At 37.8% G+C, this 17,744-nt stretch overlaps 2 protein-coding genes across 2 annotated transcripts; both read left to right on the forward strand.

The window, feature by feature from the left end:
* Positions 1 to 1,846: 1,846 nt before the first annotated feature.
* Positions 1,847 to 10,286, forward strand: LOC113356460. Its single transcript, XM_026599602.1, has 11 exons — positions 1,847 to 4,285; positions 4,485 to 4,724; positions 5,467 to 5,596; positions 6,088 to 6,240; positions 6,447 to 6,691; positions 6,820 to 6,889; positions 7,167 to 7,373; positions 8,096 to 8,331; positions 8,719 to 8,797; positions 8,895 to 9,032; positions 9,668 to 10,286. The coding sequence occupies exons 1-11, from the start codon at positions 2,451 to 2,453 to the stop codon at positions 9,827 to 9,829; spliced, it is 3,495 nt and encodes a 1,164-aa protein (XP_026455387.1). The 5' UTR covers positions 1,847 to 2,450; the 3' UTR covers positions 9,830 to 10,286.
* Positions 10,287 to 10,570: 284 nt separating this feature from the next.
* Positions 10,571 to 16,264, forward strand: LOC113356461 (chaperone protein dnaJ 10-like). Its single transcript, XM_026599603.1, has 10 exons — positions 10,571 to 11,206; positions 11,476 to 11,535; positions 11,742 to 11,824; positions 12,015 to 12,168; positions 13,389 to 13,518; positions 14,151 to 14,309; positions 14,404 to 14,582; positions 14,686 to 14,766; positions 15,160 to 15,300; positions 15,797 to 16,264. Exons 1-10 carry the CDS (start codon positions 11,120 to 11,122, stop codon positions 15,875 to 15,877), a joined length of 1,155 nt encoding a protein of 384 aa, XP_026455388.1. The 5' UTR covers positions 10,571 to 11,119; the 3' UTR covers positions 15,878 to 16,264.
* Positions 16,265 to 17,744: the final 1,480 nt, after the last annotated feature.

Here is a 17,744-nt window from a genome sequence, read left to right on the forward strand (position 1 = left end):
GCCACCCCTTCTCTTTGTTGATGGATTTGGTTTAAAACCAAAGTCTTGTTAGCTTCTGTATCCTGGAGGGCCGCAACAGTTGCGTTGTTCTTTGTGGCTGTTGCTTTGAGAGCCGCGGCTGCAATGGAGTTAGTGTTCCTAGACGAGGTGATTTCCGCAGCATCCTGTCTCTGAGTAGCTGTTTTAGCTTTGTCTCCTTTCTGCTTGCTTCGGGTCATGACCGGGGTAATCCTCGGTGTCTCCTTTGATGAGGCTTTGGTTTTTCCTGCCTCTAGTATCTTTTCCATTTTTAGTCTTTTTCTGCATAGGGGAATAAATAAAGAGAACCAAAGATATCCACGAGGATCGGGTTAGTGCCATTCGTATCCGCAAAATTATTGGAATAGAAGGAAATGAGCTGCCCAAGGGCCTTAATAAAAGAGAAACATAAAGACTCCATCGGTCTAGTTTTCACAATACAAATCCTCTGATAAACAATCATGGACCTTGTTTTCAGACTACTTTTGAAAAGGAAAACTCTTGAAAAGGCATATCCGTCGCGAGAACTCATGAATTTGGATTATTAAGTCTTAGTTTTAAAAGAAAAACGCCTCACGTGCAAATCTATGATAGATAGACGTGGATGTGTCTGCTTTGAAATGGTGTTTGTGAAAATGAAGACCATGAACCCAGAATAAAAAAGGTTTTGAAAGCACGCTAAACCCAGAATAAAAAAGGTTTTGAAAGTACGCTGAACCCAGAATAGGGCACAACCATAATGCGCGTTTAAGGTGAAATCACATGATAAGATAAATCTTTTACCGGGACAAGGTCCCTGTTTCTAGCGCCAGATTGTGAACACATAAATCACGAAGCCATCCACGTGTTCACAAACAGTCTAATTCTAGAATTGTACGCTATATGTGTAAAGGGGATGATTATATTGATTCATCGACTCGAAGCCTTCGAGCTTGTCATTGTCTAGTCGAATATTATCAAATAAATTTCGTATAAAGGAATAAACAGAGAATCAAGTATAAATGTAAAGCACATGAAGTTCAACGCTGAATGTAAGGTGCTGAAATGTAAATAAGACAAAGATTTACGTGGTTCGGAACTAAGGCCTACATCCACGGGGCTGGTGTTTCACTATGTATTGAATGATTACAAAGATAGTCGAATGACTTTAGAGTATAAATAGGTCTGCAGAAGTAGGGGGATTACTTACTCTTCCTATTTCTCTCTCCTATATTCTCCTATAATTGCTCTGGATTGGTCGACCCCTTCTCTCTTAGTGGAGAGGGGTATTTATAGGGTTAGAACGTGGGTCCTACTTCCGAGGTGCCGTTGTAATCTTATCTTCTTGTGCTTTGTGCCCATTACGCAGAGGTCTTCGGCATATGCTGCGGCCTGATCTTGAATACGAAGGATTATCCTCGCCTCTTCCACGAGCTGATTGACACGTGTATATCTCTTTGGTATTTAATGCGGGTAGATGGATGTCTGCTCGTGTCATACAAGTGTATCTTTGTCTGGTCACATCTGTGTCAGTCAAACTTCCTCTCAGCCGTTGATCTGGGATCTTCCTCGGTATTGGGTGTATTAACACCCAAGGGGTATTATCTGGTGCTCCTCTGAGCCATCATACCTCTGTGATCCTCTGTTCCTGACCGTCGGATCTGCTGACCGGTGACATCTTCTGATGAGATGCTTGCTATCATGTTTTGATATCTTGTTTTGCATGCCTTCCACGTGTCTCTTTCTGCACATGTGGTGGATGATGAAATGCGTCTTACCCGAGGATGATAAATTATGAAAGCAAAGTTAAAACCTTAATGAAGGAGAAGTTGAAAACTTTAAACAAAAAAGGCAAATGTTAACCGTGGAGCCAAAAAGGGCAGGGCAGATGAGAAGTAGTTGTAAATAAATAAGTTTTCATAAACTACCTCGTCTTTTCTTTCTCCGTCCTGATGAAAATCAACAATCTTTTCCTGAAAATAGATAAACTTATCCCAGAAGATACCATCAACCAAAGTCAAACGAAAAACCCCTCAAAAATTTATTATTCTTCCTCTTGATCATTCTTAATGAATTTTTGATTAATTATCTGATCACTAATATTCATTAATCATTAACCCTAACAGCTGAAAAATGTTGGCATAATCAGATCTTTCTCTTCATTGAATCTGATCACGATCATCTAATAGGGATTGGACAAGAAGGTGGAAGAAGAAATTTATTCAAATGCAAATGCATTAAATCATTGGGATACTGGTAAGAGCTTCTATTTTCTTCTTTCACTAAATCATATCTTGGCTTGCATCTGTGTCTACCATATAGATTTCAATCCCATATTCCCTAATTTGAATTCGATAATACTAAAATGTGTGATGAACGCAACGAGAGCTCAAATTCTAAAGAGCATGAGCTAGAGCTTAGATTATATATCAGGTGTTGGGGATTCTGATAGGATGGAATGCAATTCTGAAGATGGTGGTTTCGTCTTTGGAGCTAATTGGAGTAGTAGTTCTGGTACATCCTCTAATTCTAATGCGAATTCTAGGAAGAGTAGTGGTGATTTCGGGGCAAATGTTAGGACATTGTTCCCAGAGGATTTGAGGAAGTTGCATAGCATTTTTCCTTATCTAGGTAAAAGCATTAACAGTGAGAAAAGTTATGGTGTTGATGGAAAGCCAGTTTTTAACAATCTCCAAAATGAAGTAGGGAAGTTGAACACAGCAGAGACCTCTAGGGTGGGTGATGATGCTGAGAAGACTGGGAAAGAATCCGATGCTACCAAGACTTTCAGCAGCTCCGGTCATAATGCTAATTTTGTCTTTGGAGGCGCTACAAGTAAAGTCATTGCTCTTGGTGAAAATGAAGAAAAGATTAGAAAGCTACCAGATAAGATAAAAGAGCTGAACATAGACAATGCCAATGCAGAGAGTGGTGGTGCAGTTGAGAAGATTATAAAACCTACTTTTCATGACAATGACAAGAAACCAGGATTGGTGTTTGGAGGAAGTATTAAGAATGAAGGCTCTGGCAATGGCGATGGATTGGAGAAAAACTACAACTCTAGCATTAAATTTGGTGAGAACAGTAGTCATGCTCTTGGAGCTAATCACAGCAATGCTGGTTCTTTTGGCAGATCCACAGAAAGTAAGTTGGCAACCCCTGAAGAGCTAACGAAAGTGCCGAATGTGAAAAATGGGGTTGGAGATTCTGGTTATTTGCCTGATAAAGAAAGCAGATTTCCGTTTTCTGGAATTCTAACGAAGGATACATCGCATGGCATATCTAAGAATCCTACTTTTATTGGGCCAGGTAAAAACTTGGAATTTAGTTCAAAAGTGGGATCATCTAAGAAGAATGTTAGTTCAAAGAAGAAGGGTAGAGGAAAGGTTATGCCACTGATGGCCCCCGTCCAACAGTGGGGCATAAACCACAGTTTTCCAAATGAAAACAGTTTGCAAGATACCCCTCTATCACCTGGTATGGGATTTTGTCATTCGCCTGTGAGATGTACTCCTTCTGAAGATATATCAGCAGCAACGTCTCTCTATCAGTTTTCAGGGTTAGGTTCTGTGCGGTCAGATAAGTACTTCAATCTTGATGGCAGTTGTATATCATCATCAACACATGCAAATCCTTCACAGAGCTTGAATATGAAAGAAGATATTACCGAACACAGAGAAGTGGACAAGGAAGGGTTCAGGAATCATGTCGAAAGGCAGCATTCTTCACGAAGTTCTTTGGAAGAGTTTGAATCTGCGGCAGAATCTGAAGATGGTGGTTTGAGGTCATCAAGAACTGACAAGTTTGTTGTTAACAATGATTCCACTTCTGCCAGTTCAGAAACTGAAACTGGTATAGCTTCGAATTTAGAGGCACAAGCAAGCGAAGGAAGGCAAGGGTCCTTTCCAGCTTCTCGTTTAGAGGGTGTTGGTAATGCTAACTTTACCTTTGCTGCTTCAAATTCTACGCAAGAGCAATTATCAGTGATGAAGCGCCAATATAGTAGAAAGAAAAGTCAAACAAAGATGGGTAGCGGTCAAGATTCATATTATAATACTTCAATTGCGCCAATTCAGCTCCCGTTTCCTTCAGTTCCTATTTCTGGAGTTGGTAATGGTTCTTTTCTGTTGGGTCCGGAGCTGGCTCTGAAGGGGCATTCGCCTATTACTCCGAGCACAGAAGATACTACAAGTCAAGCTGGTAAATTAATAGTCAACCAAGGAGGTTTTGTCTCCACAGTTTCTGCAATCGCAGCTACCAAAGAGGCCTGTGAGAAGTGGCGGCTCAGGTGCTTTGATATAATAGTTTTCTTAATGCTCATTCTTTGACTTGAATTTAGAATTCTGACGTTATCACTTCATAGTTATAGTTTCAATTGGTGGTAAAGTTGGCATCGTTCTGATTGCAGTCTTTTTGTATTAATCTCGAGTCTTAATATATATATTTTTTGGCCATGTTAGCAATTAATAGTTACGGGTTTACGTCAGGGGAAACAAGGCTTATGCAAATGGTGATCTATCGAAAGCTGAGGACTACTATACACGTGGGGTGAACTGTATTTCTACAAGCGAGACCTCTGAAAGCTTGCTCAAGGCTTTGGCAATGTGCTATAGCAACCGTGCAGCAGCAAGAATGTCTTCGGGAAGAATGAGAGAAGCACTGGGAGACTGTACAATGGCTTCTACTTTAGACCCCAGCTTTCTTAAAGTTCTTGTTAGAGCTGCAAAGTAAGAGTTCTTTTAGGTTATTTTCCTTCCCCATTTTGGTTTCTTGAATGATTTTATTTCATTTTGCACTGATGTCAAATAAACTTGGTTTTCATGTGTCATTAAATTCTCTTTGTGCTGACAAGCTTCAGTTTAGTATTGTAGATTGAAACAGGGAGAAGCACTGCCATGTTTTCCTTATCCAATATCTTGGGCTATCTTTTTTAAGTATCATTCAGTGAATGATGACACAATAAAATCCTCCATGATGTTTTTTTATGTCATTCTTGGGCTTTCGCATTTATCCTAAACTCACAGAAGCAAGGATCTATTTGTTAGCTCCCAACATTTGGGGGAAACCAACTTAAACAATTTCGTTTGATCAAATTGACCAAGGATCATTATAGATTGGATTAGTTAGATCCTCGAGCCCAACACATGGGATATTTTTATTGGCTGGCGTGGAACAGGTGGCTGTTCGGGACAGCCATGTATGGATCTGCTCCTGCAACATGTTGAGTGTGTGGTATTTTATCAATTGAAAACCAATTGGCAGCAAGTGGAGTTTCCCAAAAACAGTAGACTCTTGTTGTGCATTTGAACTCTTCTTTTTGAATTTTCTATTATTACTGAATGTTTATCACAAACTCACAGTCTCAAACTGAGAAAAGTATAATCTTTAAGTTCCCGTCTGAAGTTCTCTTTGTGATTAACATTTGACAAGTTCTTACTAATTCTTATATTTACTTTTGTTATTTTCCAGTTGTCATCTTGCATTGGGTGAAACTGAAGATGCATTGAAGTATTTCAAGAGGTGCCTGCACTCAGGAGCTGGAGTATCTCTGGACCAAAAAGTTATGACCGAAGCTTCTAATGGACTAGAGAAAACCCAGGTAGTGCTTTGATCTTTATTTATAGACCACGGTGATCATCTTTATAACTAATGTGTTATTTCTTCTTGTTTATGCCATCTTTTACATTTCATACCCTAAGCATTTGTACTTGATATCATGAGATAAGAAGTTAAACAGATTTGTACTGTTCGATATTCATCACTTGGTATCTCTATTTTGGCATAGTGGGTCAATGATTTGGTTTAGGTAATTGTTTTTTATAGGTTTTAAGAAACAGTTCATCAACCATAGGGTTCTTTAAGTAGAAGGTTTATTGGTAAGAAAACTCTATGGGAAAACATTGATATGGACCGCACAATTTTTTTTTTTTTTTGAAATCTCAAACATAAAAAAAAGTACCAATATTTGATCTCCCATATTTGGATATAACTTCAGTTTGTGAGTAGTTCATTCTTATTTCATATTCTGGTATTCTTCAAGACTTGAAATGAAGCAGTATGTCTGACTGAATGGTATTTTCTGATTCTCAGCAAGTTGAAGAGTTGATAGGGTCTTGTGCTGATCTTTTGCAACGGAGAACACCCAGTGATGCGGAACATGTACTGCAGCAAATATCCGACGCTTTGCCAATAAGTCCCTACTCAGAAAAATTGTTTGAAATGAAGGGAGAGGCCTTATTCTTGGTATGTGCTTCTGTAATCAAAATATTTGCAACAATTTTCTTAAAATGATGATCTAATGATTTGTCGATCTTTCAATTACTCTTGGTTCTTGAAATATGATTGCAACCTGGTATCTGCTTGAGTATTTGAATTATATAAACATCCTAATGCAGAATAATAAATAATATAAATAAATTGTCACTGAATTGTGTTCCATTGTCTCATAGTTGAGAAAGTATGAAGAAGTGGTCCAGATGTGTGAGCAATCTCTGAGTTCTGCGGAGGTCAATTGTGCTTCGGTAAGTGCTGATAGCAAGTTAAAAAATTTGGGTCATGACAAAGCAAATAAGACCTCTCCTGCAAGGCTTTGGCAGTGGCGCCTGATTTCGCTATCATATTTTTATCTTGGATGGCTTGAAGAATCACTCGAATATCTTGAGAAGCTAGAGCTAGCAGGATCTGCTGCAGAGAAGTAATATTTGTTTTTTATGTGCTTGGTTTAGTGTTAGTTATGTTTCATTTTAATTAATCAGGGCCATATCCCCCCCCACCCACCCATGTATTTGAAGTTTGAATTCTAATGTTAAGAAAACTGCCCAGGTTTGAGAGCAAGACCATGGATTCATCAAATTCATTACTTCCAATTGTGCGTGAGCTATTAAGCCATAAGGTATGTTTTTATCCTTTAAATTTTGTTCGTTTTTTTTTGTCAAATTCTTTATTGCCACGGCAGTCGGCAGGTATGAACTTCATGCTCCTTCTGTGACGTTCAACCACCTCCATTGTTAATTAAGATGTTTTTGCCTAGGTCCAATTTAGTGAATAAACTAAAGCTATCTAAGTTCTTCCTTTCAGTTGTGCTCCATATGCAATGAGTTGTTTCTCTTTTGTAGCTGGAACTAGTATGCTTTTGGTGTTTGAATTGTTTACGTTGTTTGTTGTTGCAGGCTGCAGGAAATGAAGCATTTCAATCAGGAAAGCATTCAGAAGCAATTGACCATTATACTTCTGCTTTATCATGCAACATTGAGTCACGTCCCTTTGGTGCAATATGTTTTTGCAATAGGGCTGCTGCATACAAAGCATTAGGTCAAATTCCTGATGCAATAACTGATTGCACTCTAGCAATAGCTCTCGACGGGAGTTACTCTAAGGTTTGTCAATTATGTCATATGTCTCGAGTGGGAAAAAAACATCTTAACAGGAATGTTTTCATCTAGTGAATTGTAGTTATTTCATGTGAAATGCATACTTAAAATGGAAGTACAAGAAGGCCTAGAAACAGTCTAAGCTCATCGACACTTTAACATGTGTTATCGGCTTTAGCAAATTTCACCATTTATAAATGGAGATGTCATATTCCAGAGTAGTAGTACTAGGATATAAGTAAAACCATGAAGTCCCCTAAGAATTAAGTTATCCCAGACATTGGTTGCTTGAATATTACGTTTTTCCTCTTGATCAGGAACTTGTTTGCTTATACTATTAAAAAATCTCAGTCACATTATGTGGTTACGCTTTGTTTATTCTCATTCTCTATCATTTTGAATGTATCCCTATGTGGCCATTAAGGTAATCTGCTGCGCAAAAAAAGATATATTCTGAGTTACAAATGTTTTTCAGTGTTTTTCTTCTTTATTGCATTATTACGCTTCTCGCTTCAAAATTCAAAATATAGTCTCTCTTATAAATTTTCATATTCCTTTATATGACCCTTCAAAATATTTTATATTCACCATTTTTAGTACCTTGGTTAAACTTTTAGAGGTAACTAAGGAAGGAATAATCTTGACTGAAAGACCATAATGTTTGATTTGGGGAAAATTTGCATCTCTTCCTTGGTCATCATTGGTTTAATTACCGTGACACCTTTCAGGCAATATCAAGAAAAGCTGCACTACATGAGATGATTAGAGATTATGGGCAAGCAGCTAAGGATCTTCAAAGGCTTATTTCTGTCCTTGAAAAGCAAACGGATGATAATCGTAATCGGTCTAGGACTCTAGCCAGACCAGTTAGTCCTGTGAATGATCTAACAGAAGCTCGTCTGCAACTTTCCTCCATAGAGGAAGAAGCCAAAAAAGCAGTCCCCTTAGATATGTATCTCATCTTGTAAGTGCTCTCTCCAATTTTTGTCACAACTTTTTTTTATGTACTTTAGAATTGGATTTATTTTAATTGTTATAAATGTAAGAATCTGGTTTGTGTCGCTGCATGTGTTTCCTGAATCAGCTTTTAATGTTTATGTTGTTGATTAAAAGAGATGCTTGAATCAGATATGCTTGGATGTTTCACATGTTTTCCCCAACAACTATGTGATTAAAGAAATTGTGACATTTGATAATATATAATCTCATCTCATGCTTTTTATGAAGAGTCAAATAATGTAAAGTAAAAGGAATGTGATTAAATAACATAATAGTGGTACTCTGGGTTGCAAGGAAGATAACAGATTAGTGCTATGGAATGTTTGAACTTTGTGTGATTCTGACACTGCAGAGGAGTTGAACCATCTGCCACAGCTTCAGATATTAAGAAGGCCTACCGGAAAGCAGCACTTAAACACCATCCGGACAAGGTCCTTGTCGTAGCTCTCATGTCTTCTATCAATTGCATGGTATTGTTACTGATTCTGTCCCTGCCCCAGCTAATAATTGTTGTTTTTTTTTAATCAGGCTGGGCAATTCTTAGCAAGAAGTGAAAATGGAGATGATGCACTTTGGAAAGATATTGCTGAAGAAGTCTATAAGGATGCTGACAGGCTTTTTAAGATGATTGGAGAGGCTTATGCCGTACTTTCAGACCCTGCCAAGGTTTGCAACTTAACTTATATCACGTGTAGTTTCTCTTCAGGTATTTGGCGCATTGAATCCCGTTGGTCTTTCCACAGAGTTTAAGTTACTTAGTCCACCATAAATCCATGTTACTTCAAGTTATTGATTGCGTAGCAGTTTTTCGAAGTTTATAAGGCCTCCATAGCTTCCATAGACATAATTATCTTCTTTATTGGCGAGTCAACTCCAAATTTCTAGTGCCCCGCTCATTCTAAAATCAGGACATTGTGTTGTTGGCTTGTTTAGATGCATTTTCAATTAGCATCAAACTCTAGTCCGCTCTCCTGCATCAAAACTCTTGACCAATCCGGATTTGCTTTCTTCACAGCATTTCACCTCAAAAATAAAAGAAAGACAGCAGGATAAATACAATTTCTAGCTATCTCAAATATGTAGTGTGGTACATTTGACATGGCCGGTGCAAGGGGATATTTTAAACTTGGGGATGCTTATACTTGCTATATGTTATCTCCAAATACCTCAAAAATCAAAACTAACTTAAAAGTCTAAACAACTTTTTCTGGCAGCGTAAATCTTCTTTCCTTTGTCAAAATGGGGACTGTTCTTTTACCTTGTATTGATAATAAATACTGTTAAATCTTTTGTATTTGCAGCGCTCACGTTACGATCTAGAAGAGACTAGGAACTCCCAAAAGAGAGGCAATGGAAGCAGTAGTAGTTTAAGAACACCTTCTTCTTCAACAGATGTTCACAGTTACCCATTTGAAAGAAGTGGCAGTAGTAGGAGACAGTGGCAAGAGATGCGAAGAAAATGATCACATAATCATAAATGTGAGAAGCTGAACAACAATGAGCATTAGCATATTTATCTGAACACCGGCATTCCTTATTGTACAGACTGCAATGACAGTAACAAGTGAAAGGTATGCAGGTTGAGAGTGGTAGTGTTCTGACCCGGGTATTACGAACCTTGTAAAGGATTTTTGTTTGCGTCTTCAAACAAAACTTGGTTTGGTTATGTGAAGGATATACCACAGAAACGAGCAGCATTATGTTTGAACGAGTGTTTATGGCATCAAACTGGAAGCAAGATTTGAAACTGGTTACCCTTGGAATGTTCAGAAGAAGTTTTGTATTGTTTCTTCGGTTTTGTTTTGTGGTTCTTTCCAAGTGTTTGTATTTTTATGCATTTGTACAAATACCTGTTACTTGAGTTTTGCAGTGAAGAGTGAGAATGCCTTGATGTATGTATTATATACACATGTTTGCCCCATTTGTAAATGCTCCCTCTGTATGTGTTAACGATATTCAAAATATAGGCCTTATAGAGTGATAAATTTTGTGACATAACGATTCTTCTTCTTTCTTTTCTCGAGGCTAACAGGTTCTGATTTTTTGCCCCCCGAGTCCTCAGGAAAGTCTAAAACCCCGTTATCCCAGCAATCCAATTGCAGATTGTAGAAGAGGTACCTCGATAAAATGGAATGAGGTCCATGATCTCGGCAACTCCACTGGAGTTCATTTGGTTGCCTTGTGTCCTGATGACTCCTTTTTTCCAGCACAACTGTCCACCTTAAAATCCCATTACACAGTATGTACCATTCACATTTCAGATCCCAACAAGGATTACATAGACCCCTAAACAGTAAAAAAACGAGACCAGTGAGATTTCCTCTTTTTCTTTTATGTTCCTCGGCTTCATCACTCAACTCCATCTCCATCACTTAAAAAATCCATAATTCCATTTGCAGTCATCATTAAAATGGAAAGAAAAGTCCTTTCTATCTATCTTTCTGCTTCTGAGGTCCCAGTTGTTTATTGGTATGAAGAACTGGAAAGTCGTGAAACCCTCGTGGAGGCTCTCAATCTCTTCTCAAATGGGATTTGTGGGGCGACCCCTTTCTTTTCCCCACTTCTCCCATCATCCTTTTACTTTCTTTCACTTCTTCTTTTTGATATCTGAATCATTACCTCTCTCTCTCTCTCTCTCTCTCTCTCTCTCTCTCTCTCTCTCTCTCTCTCTCTCTTTCTCTCTCTGCAATTCACTTCGCATTGCAGAAGGAGTGTGGATCAGAAATTGGTAATCAGAATTCGGTGAGAGTAATATGGTGAAGGAGACTGAGTATTATGACGTTCTTGGAGTTTCTTCTTCTGTTTCAGAAGAAGAGATTCGTAAAGCTTATTATCTCAAAGTATGTTCTCAATCTCTTTTCTTATTGAAGAATTCAGTACTAAATTTGAAATTTGAGTGAGAATAGTGTATATAGTTGTGTTTATTACTGTTACATTGCGTGTGTGCTTGATGAATTTTGATTTCTTTTTGGTTCATTTACATCCTTTTATGTTTCAATGCTGGATATTTATGATATTTGATTTCTTGATGTTGTTTTTTATAAAAATTTGAAGCTTTAGTGCAATTGATTGGTGTCTAATTGGGAGTCTTCTGTGAATGTTAATTCAGGCAAGGCAAGTTCATCCTGATAAAAATCCAAATGATCCTCAAGCTGCTGAAAGATTCCAGGTAAATCTGCATACATTATAATGTTTTTCCACTTCCTTTGTTTTTTTTTTTTTTTTGTATCCGTGAGAGACAACATTCTATTCATTAAACGAGAATGACTATAAGCTAATTTTTTCTTTGGCGAGTTTTCTGATCTCTTACAATTTGAGGGTGTATAATTTCATCAAGTATATTGGAATATTTATTAAGTGTAAGCTTTGCAACAGGTACTTGGAGAAGCTTATCAGGTTTTGAGTGATCCAGCGCAGAGAGAGACTTATGATCGGAATGGAAAGTATTGTATATCTAGGTAGGCCAAAAAAATTGAACTTCAATATTTCTCTGACTAAATAAAGCCTTCTGGGAGTTACTGGCAACTTTTAGCATTCTGATCCTGGGAAGTGTTGCATCATTGTGATTTTTTTCATTTATTTTTAGGTCTGGTCACAAATGATAATAATTTTATTTGTTTTTGCCTTATAAGCTTCTTGCCTTTGTAGGGAAACAATGCTAGATCCTATGGCTGTCTTTGCCCTTCTTTTTGGAAGTGAACTGTTTGAGGATTACATTGGACATGTTGCTGTCGCTTCAATGGCATCCTCTGACCTAGCTGGTGAAAACGATACTGCTGAAAAAATTCAAGACAGAATGAAGGCAAGTATGTTCAGAATCTTTAGTGTTCTCTACTTTTGGCTAGTTAATATTCTTTAGTAAGTCATTTTTCTTTTGTTAGCAAAATTTAGTAAAGGTTGAATAATCGGGTATGTGTTTTGTTCACTAATTCAGTACCCCTAACATTTCCACTTGTGGATGATGGGTTTAGAAGTTTTAGAATGGGACTATATATGTTGAGTACTGAGTAGTACACCATTCCACAAAATCAGCTCTTTATGGATTCTCTCAGCCACGTGCCTAAGCAGTGGCCGCAAAAAGTGGCACAATCCCTTCTCATCGATATAGGAACACATTTTTAATACATGTTTATAGTAACAGGTAAAATAGTTTCATCCAACATCGCGAGAATAGTTTGATATTCTACACTCCCAACGCTTATAATGAAAGCAGTCTGATATTGGTTGCAGCCATCATCACGAAAATAATTTGAATTCCAATCATATCCTCGTACAACTAGACGAAAGTACAGTAAAATACTAATGAGTGCCACCGATGTTTTTTTCTCCCTTTCTGAAGTAGAGTTCATGTAGTGTTAACTCTCTCCAGTAACTACCCGACAAATTCATGCTCGAATCTGTTTCCTATAATCGAGCCCTGTTGTATTGTTTCATTTTATCAACTCACAGGCCAATGTCATTGGAAAGAAGGACTCTACACCTCTCAGGTGTATCATAGATGGGTCTCTTTGCTTTGCCTATTTGATAAATTGTCACTAAATCTGCAATTTTTTAGTAAAACTTACATGTATAGGAAATATTTAGCATCTTGGCTTAGCAAAGTGTCAAAGTTTCTATGTTTCTGAAAGCTCTCTGTGATGACAAGTTCTTACCTCATAATTCAGAGAACTATGCTTTTATTTGAAAACATTAGCTGAAGCATCTTATGTCATGGGAATGGTTTGGATTTCTTAGAGTGCAAGCACATGAGCATGTCTGAGTGTGGAGTGGGTATATGCCATTAAACATATAGTGATAAGAGTAATTTTGTGTTTTCTCCACCAAGGGTCTGATGCATTTTATGGATACTTACACGTGCTGTTTAAAAATTCACTTGGGGCGCTCAAACCTTTCATATAGGCATTGATAATATTTCGTAGGAAAAAACTTGTGTTCTTTAATCTTCCCTTCTTGTAAAATCTGAATTTGTGGAAGTGGATCTAAGCTTTTTTATTCATTATGTTTGCAACTGCTTGAACATAGGTTGTCCAAAGAGAAAGAGAAGAGAAACTCGCTAGGCTACTGAGAGATTTTCTTGATCAATATGTACATGGTGACAAAAAGGGGTTCTTCCAGCATGTTGAAGCTGAAGAGAAACGACTTTCTGATACAGGTTAGTTAACCTAACTGCAAGCCATCTATTTCAAATAAAATCTTCTTTTTGGTAAATCTATTTGATAAACACAGTCACAGCCACTGACTGGTAGACATGGTTCATTCTTACAAATAAATTTATCAATTCCATGTTATTAGATTTTTTTCGTAAATAATATCCATTATGGATGCTGTGTGGTATCACTTTCTCTTTACCTTTCTATAGTGAACTTACTTTTCAGTGACCATACCGGTCATGGACAATGTGGTAGGTAGGATCAGTTTCATTGTTTCTTCAGAATCGAATTTGCTTCAACTTCATGGAGATATTAAAGTAAAACCATACCTCATAAGAAAGATGTGTCTGTTCATTACTTGATTTATATGACAAAAGATTTTGTGCATGATAATTAGAGCGGTAATTATGAAATACTGAAAGAGACTAGTGACAGAGTTAGACTAGCAGTGATAATTAGGGTAGTACTAAGTATGACAATGATGTCATGTAGCAAAATACTCCCTCCGTTTCAAAATAATAGGCTGGTTTCGTGTGTAATTTGTACATGAAACCTGCTTATTTTTTTTGAAATGAAGGTAGTAATAAACAAGAGGAAATGTAATTTGTACAATTGATCTTGTTTTGTGAAACAGCTGTGGGGATTGATATTCTACATACCATTGGCTACATATATGAGAGACAAGCGGCACAAGAGCTTGGAAAAAAAGCCATTTATTTAGGAGTGCCGTTTGTGGCTGAGTGGGTGCGCAATAAAGGACACTTCTGGAAATCACAAATCACAGCAGCAAAAGGTGAGTGCATTTAGTTCCGTCGCACTTATTTCATGTAGGTTTTCCTTTAATTGTCATTAAGGCGTGGCCTTACTTTGTTGAGGAAAATGTTCAGGTGCTTTTCAGTTGCTACAATTGCAAGATGATATGCGTCGACAATTTAAGATGGATGGAACTGGCCCCACAAACCATCTAGAGTCCCATATATTGTCTAACAAGGACACACTGATGAATTCATTATGGAAGCTAAATGTGGTAGACATTGAAGTAACACTTTTACATGTTTGTCAAATGGTAAGCTCAAACTCTTTCACTTCCATTAGCATAACTGCTAAACAATTTTGTGAACGGAACCAGCGTTATCTTATTATATCCGTGTTCTTCAAATTGCGTGCAGGTGTTAAGGGAAAACAACATCAAAAAAGAGGAGCTTAGAACTCGTGCAGTAGCTCTGAAAATCCTAGGGAAAATATTTCAGGTGCAATATTTTGGATTTTTATCAATTAGTCAGTATAATGTAATTTTTATATTTTTTTGTAGATGATAGTAAAGAATGTGTAGTTCTGAACCGATTTCTAAGTCTAGTGTGATAGACCCTCATATTTCTTGGGTGGGGTGCGCATTTGAGACTCCTGTATCCAGCAGTTTGTTTTTCTTGGAGTATTGATCAGTCCTTAGTTAGACGAATCTAGAATAGAAGATGTTGATATACCTGATTAATCTGAATAGTCAAACCATGTCACAAACTCAAGCTATATACGATGTCAAATGAATGCTTTAAAGAGATAAGAAGATGACTTTTTAGCTAATTATCTGTTGATGTACTACGAGCAATTGTGATAGTAGCATATTGTTATGTAAATCTTTGTAGAGAGGAAAGAATATACGAAATGGTGGATCATCAAAGGCGAAAGATGTTTCCAGTGTTTATGAAGATGATAGCAGTTCTGATAGCAGTTCCGAAGAGGATTCACCGCGATCAATTCCATATAGAACTCCTATGCTCACTCAGGCAAGTCGGGAAGTTTTCTACAGTTGTTATTGTTGTGATATATTTGCTGTTATTGTTGTTTTTCTCTATTCTTTTTCTCTTGTCGACCAAGTCATCTTCTTTGTGAGAAGACTTGATCTCTAAGAGATCAGGTATGATGTTGCTGGAATGCTGGACAATTAGAACTTTGGTGGAAGACTAGAACATGCCAAGCCTTAATGATTGTTGCGAATATATAATTAGTATCTATTTATCATAGTGAGTTTGTGAGTTCTAGTTCGGCTTCTTCAGTTAGTTGATGGAAAGTGTTTGAGGATTTAGTACTTTAACAGAATGTTCCTCCATTGTTTCCTCATGGAAGCATTTTTTTATTATCCATTACAAGTTTCAAGCAATTTCTAAGTATCCAAGTTGCCAGGATCCCAGGGCTGAAACTCTCTGAAAAGATTAGGTTGTTTTGTTGACCATTAGTTTTATACGTTACTGATGAGGTTTATTATGTTCAATCCTTAAACAGGGTATTGGCAGACTCTTCAGATGCCTTTGTAATCCGGCGTATGATGTGGATGATGACGAGATTGTCTATAAAAGCAAATAGTTCTGTGAGATGCATTTTCCAGTAGAAGTCATTGGAGCCGCTAGTTATCAAAATTCACAACGAAGGCACGTGATTAATTTCAGATTTGGAAATGCAAACTGGGGTATCGCGGTGCTGCCTATGAGGATCCAAAATTAGTTTTTCTTTCTTTTTTTTCTTTCTTGTTGGAACGTGCATTTGCTTCATTTGGTGTCGAAGAGACCATTTTATCTCTTATGCTGGAATACAGAACTAAAAGGTGGTGGTTGTAACCTACATGTAACATGGTCTTGCAAATGTAATATAAAAGGAATCATCCTCAGACACAGAGGCGGAGCCAACGTGTAACAAGGGGGCGGAGCCAACGTGTAACAAGGGTGCGCAAGTGCGACCCCTTGATTTTCAAAATCTCTACTAAGGCTAAGTCTTATGGGGTGCTAATCTAGCAGCTAGATTAGCAGTCCACGTCAGCTAGCAAAACCATCTAAGTCTTATGAGAGTGTTAATCTAGCAGCTAGATTAGGCTAACCCCTATAGGCTAGATATCTAGCTGGTAGATTGGTTATCCACGTCAGCTAGGACAACCTCCTAAGTCCTATGGTATTTCTAATCTAGCAGCGAAACGCTGAATAAAACAGCGCTGAACGCTGAACCAAACAACGCACATAATTTTATTTTATTTCTCTCCTTTTCCTCTCTCCCCACGTTTCTCTCCCTCTTTTTCTTCCCTCTCTCATTCTTTTCCTCTCTCTCACGCTTCTCTCTCCCTCTTTTTCTTTTCTCTCTATCTTTTCCTCTTTCCATGAGAAAAAATTATACGGCGCTGAATGGTTCAGCGTTAGTATCACTTTTTGAGTGCTGAATAATTCAGCGTTTCAATCTCGCTGCTAGTTGAACTGCGAGCAAATGCTAGGAGAGAGAAGTAGACAAAAGTAGTGTTAACTTTTTTCCCACACTTTTTTCTTGATTTGCAACACTTTTTGGCCAATCCAGCTGCTCAATCTAGCCCATAGGGGTTAGCCTTAGCAGTCCACGTCAGCCCAGCGATGAACCATTCAGCGGTCATCCATGAATGGTTCCGCGCCCAACGATGAATGGTTCAGCGCTTTAAATCTCAGCCGTCAGATTAAAAGATATATCGTCCAGCGCTAAACCATTCAGCGAAAAGGTGATTTTCTCAGCGTTGAATCATTCAGCGAAACTATCTAGCATGCTAGTTCACGTGCTAGCAAATGGTAGGAGAGAGAACTAGTGTTAACTTTTTTGCCACACTTTTTTTTTGAATTGAAATACTCTAGCACCTCCAATCTAGCACATAAGACTTAGCCTAATAGGCCTAATTTTCCAAGCCCAAAGAAAATCTTACATCCTAGTTGTGTCCCCTTAAAAAAAAAAAATTGGTCTTCCATGCATATCATAGAAGAAACCCAAAGTTTTTTAGATATCTAAATCCTGTTGTATTGACCTTCAGTGCTTCACATGTTAATTCTTTAAACTCGAAGCTGCTACACTTCCCCCACTCCTTTCCACCATTAGATAGCATTGATCTTAGCCCTTGAACCCTTAGGTTGGAGTTAGCAGGGGGCGCCTTTTGTGTGGCTATCTACATGACACCTCATGGTGGACATGGGTGGGAGAAGACTAGCATTTTCTCTTTAAACTAGCTGTTGCGCTTGTGCTCTGCACGGGCTTAGATTGGTTGTCCCAAATCTAAGCAAATAAATCTTCCCAGAAATACCTTTAATTCGTTGGCTTTGGATAATGCCAGATAGTTATTACCTCTGATAGTTCTGTGAATAATCAGATGACTAGTATCTCCAAATCAGTGAATACTCATCCTCTTCCAAGCGACTGTATTATCATATATTGTGATGCATCTTTCGATAAA

Source organism: Papaver somniferum, chromosome 3, assembly GCF_003573695.1.
Source record: "Papaver somniferum cultivar HN1 chromosome 3, ASM357369v1, whole genome shotgun sequence".
Classification (NCBI taxonomy): domain Eukaryota; kingdom Viridiplantae; phylum Streptophyta; class Magnoliopsida; order Ranunculales; family Papaveraceae; genus Papaver; species Papaver somniferum.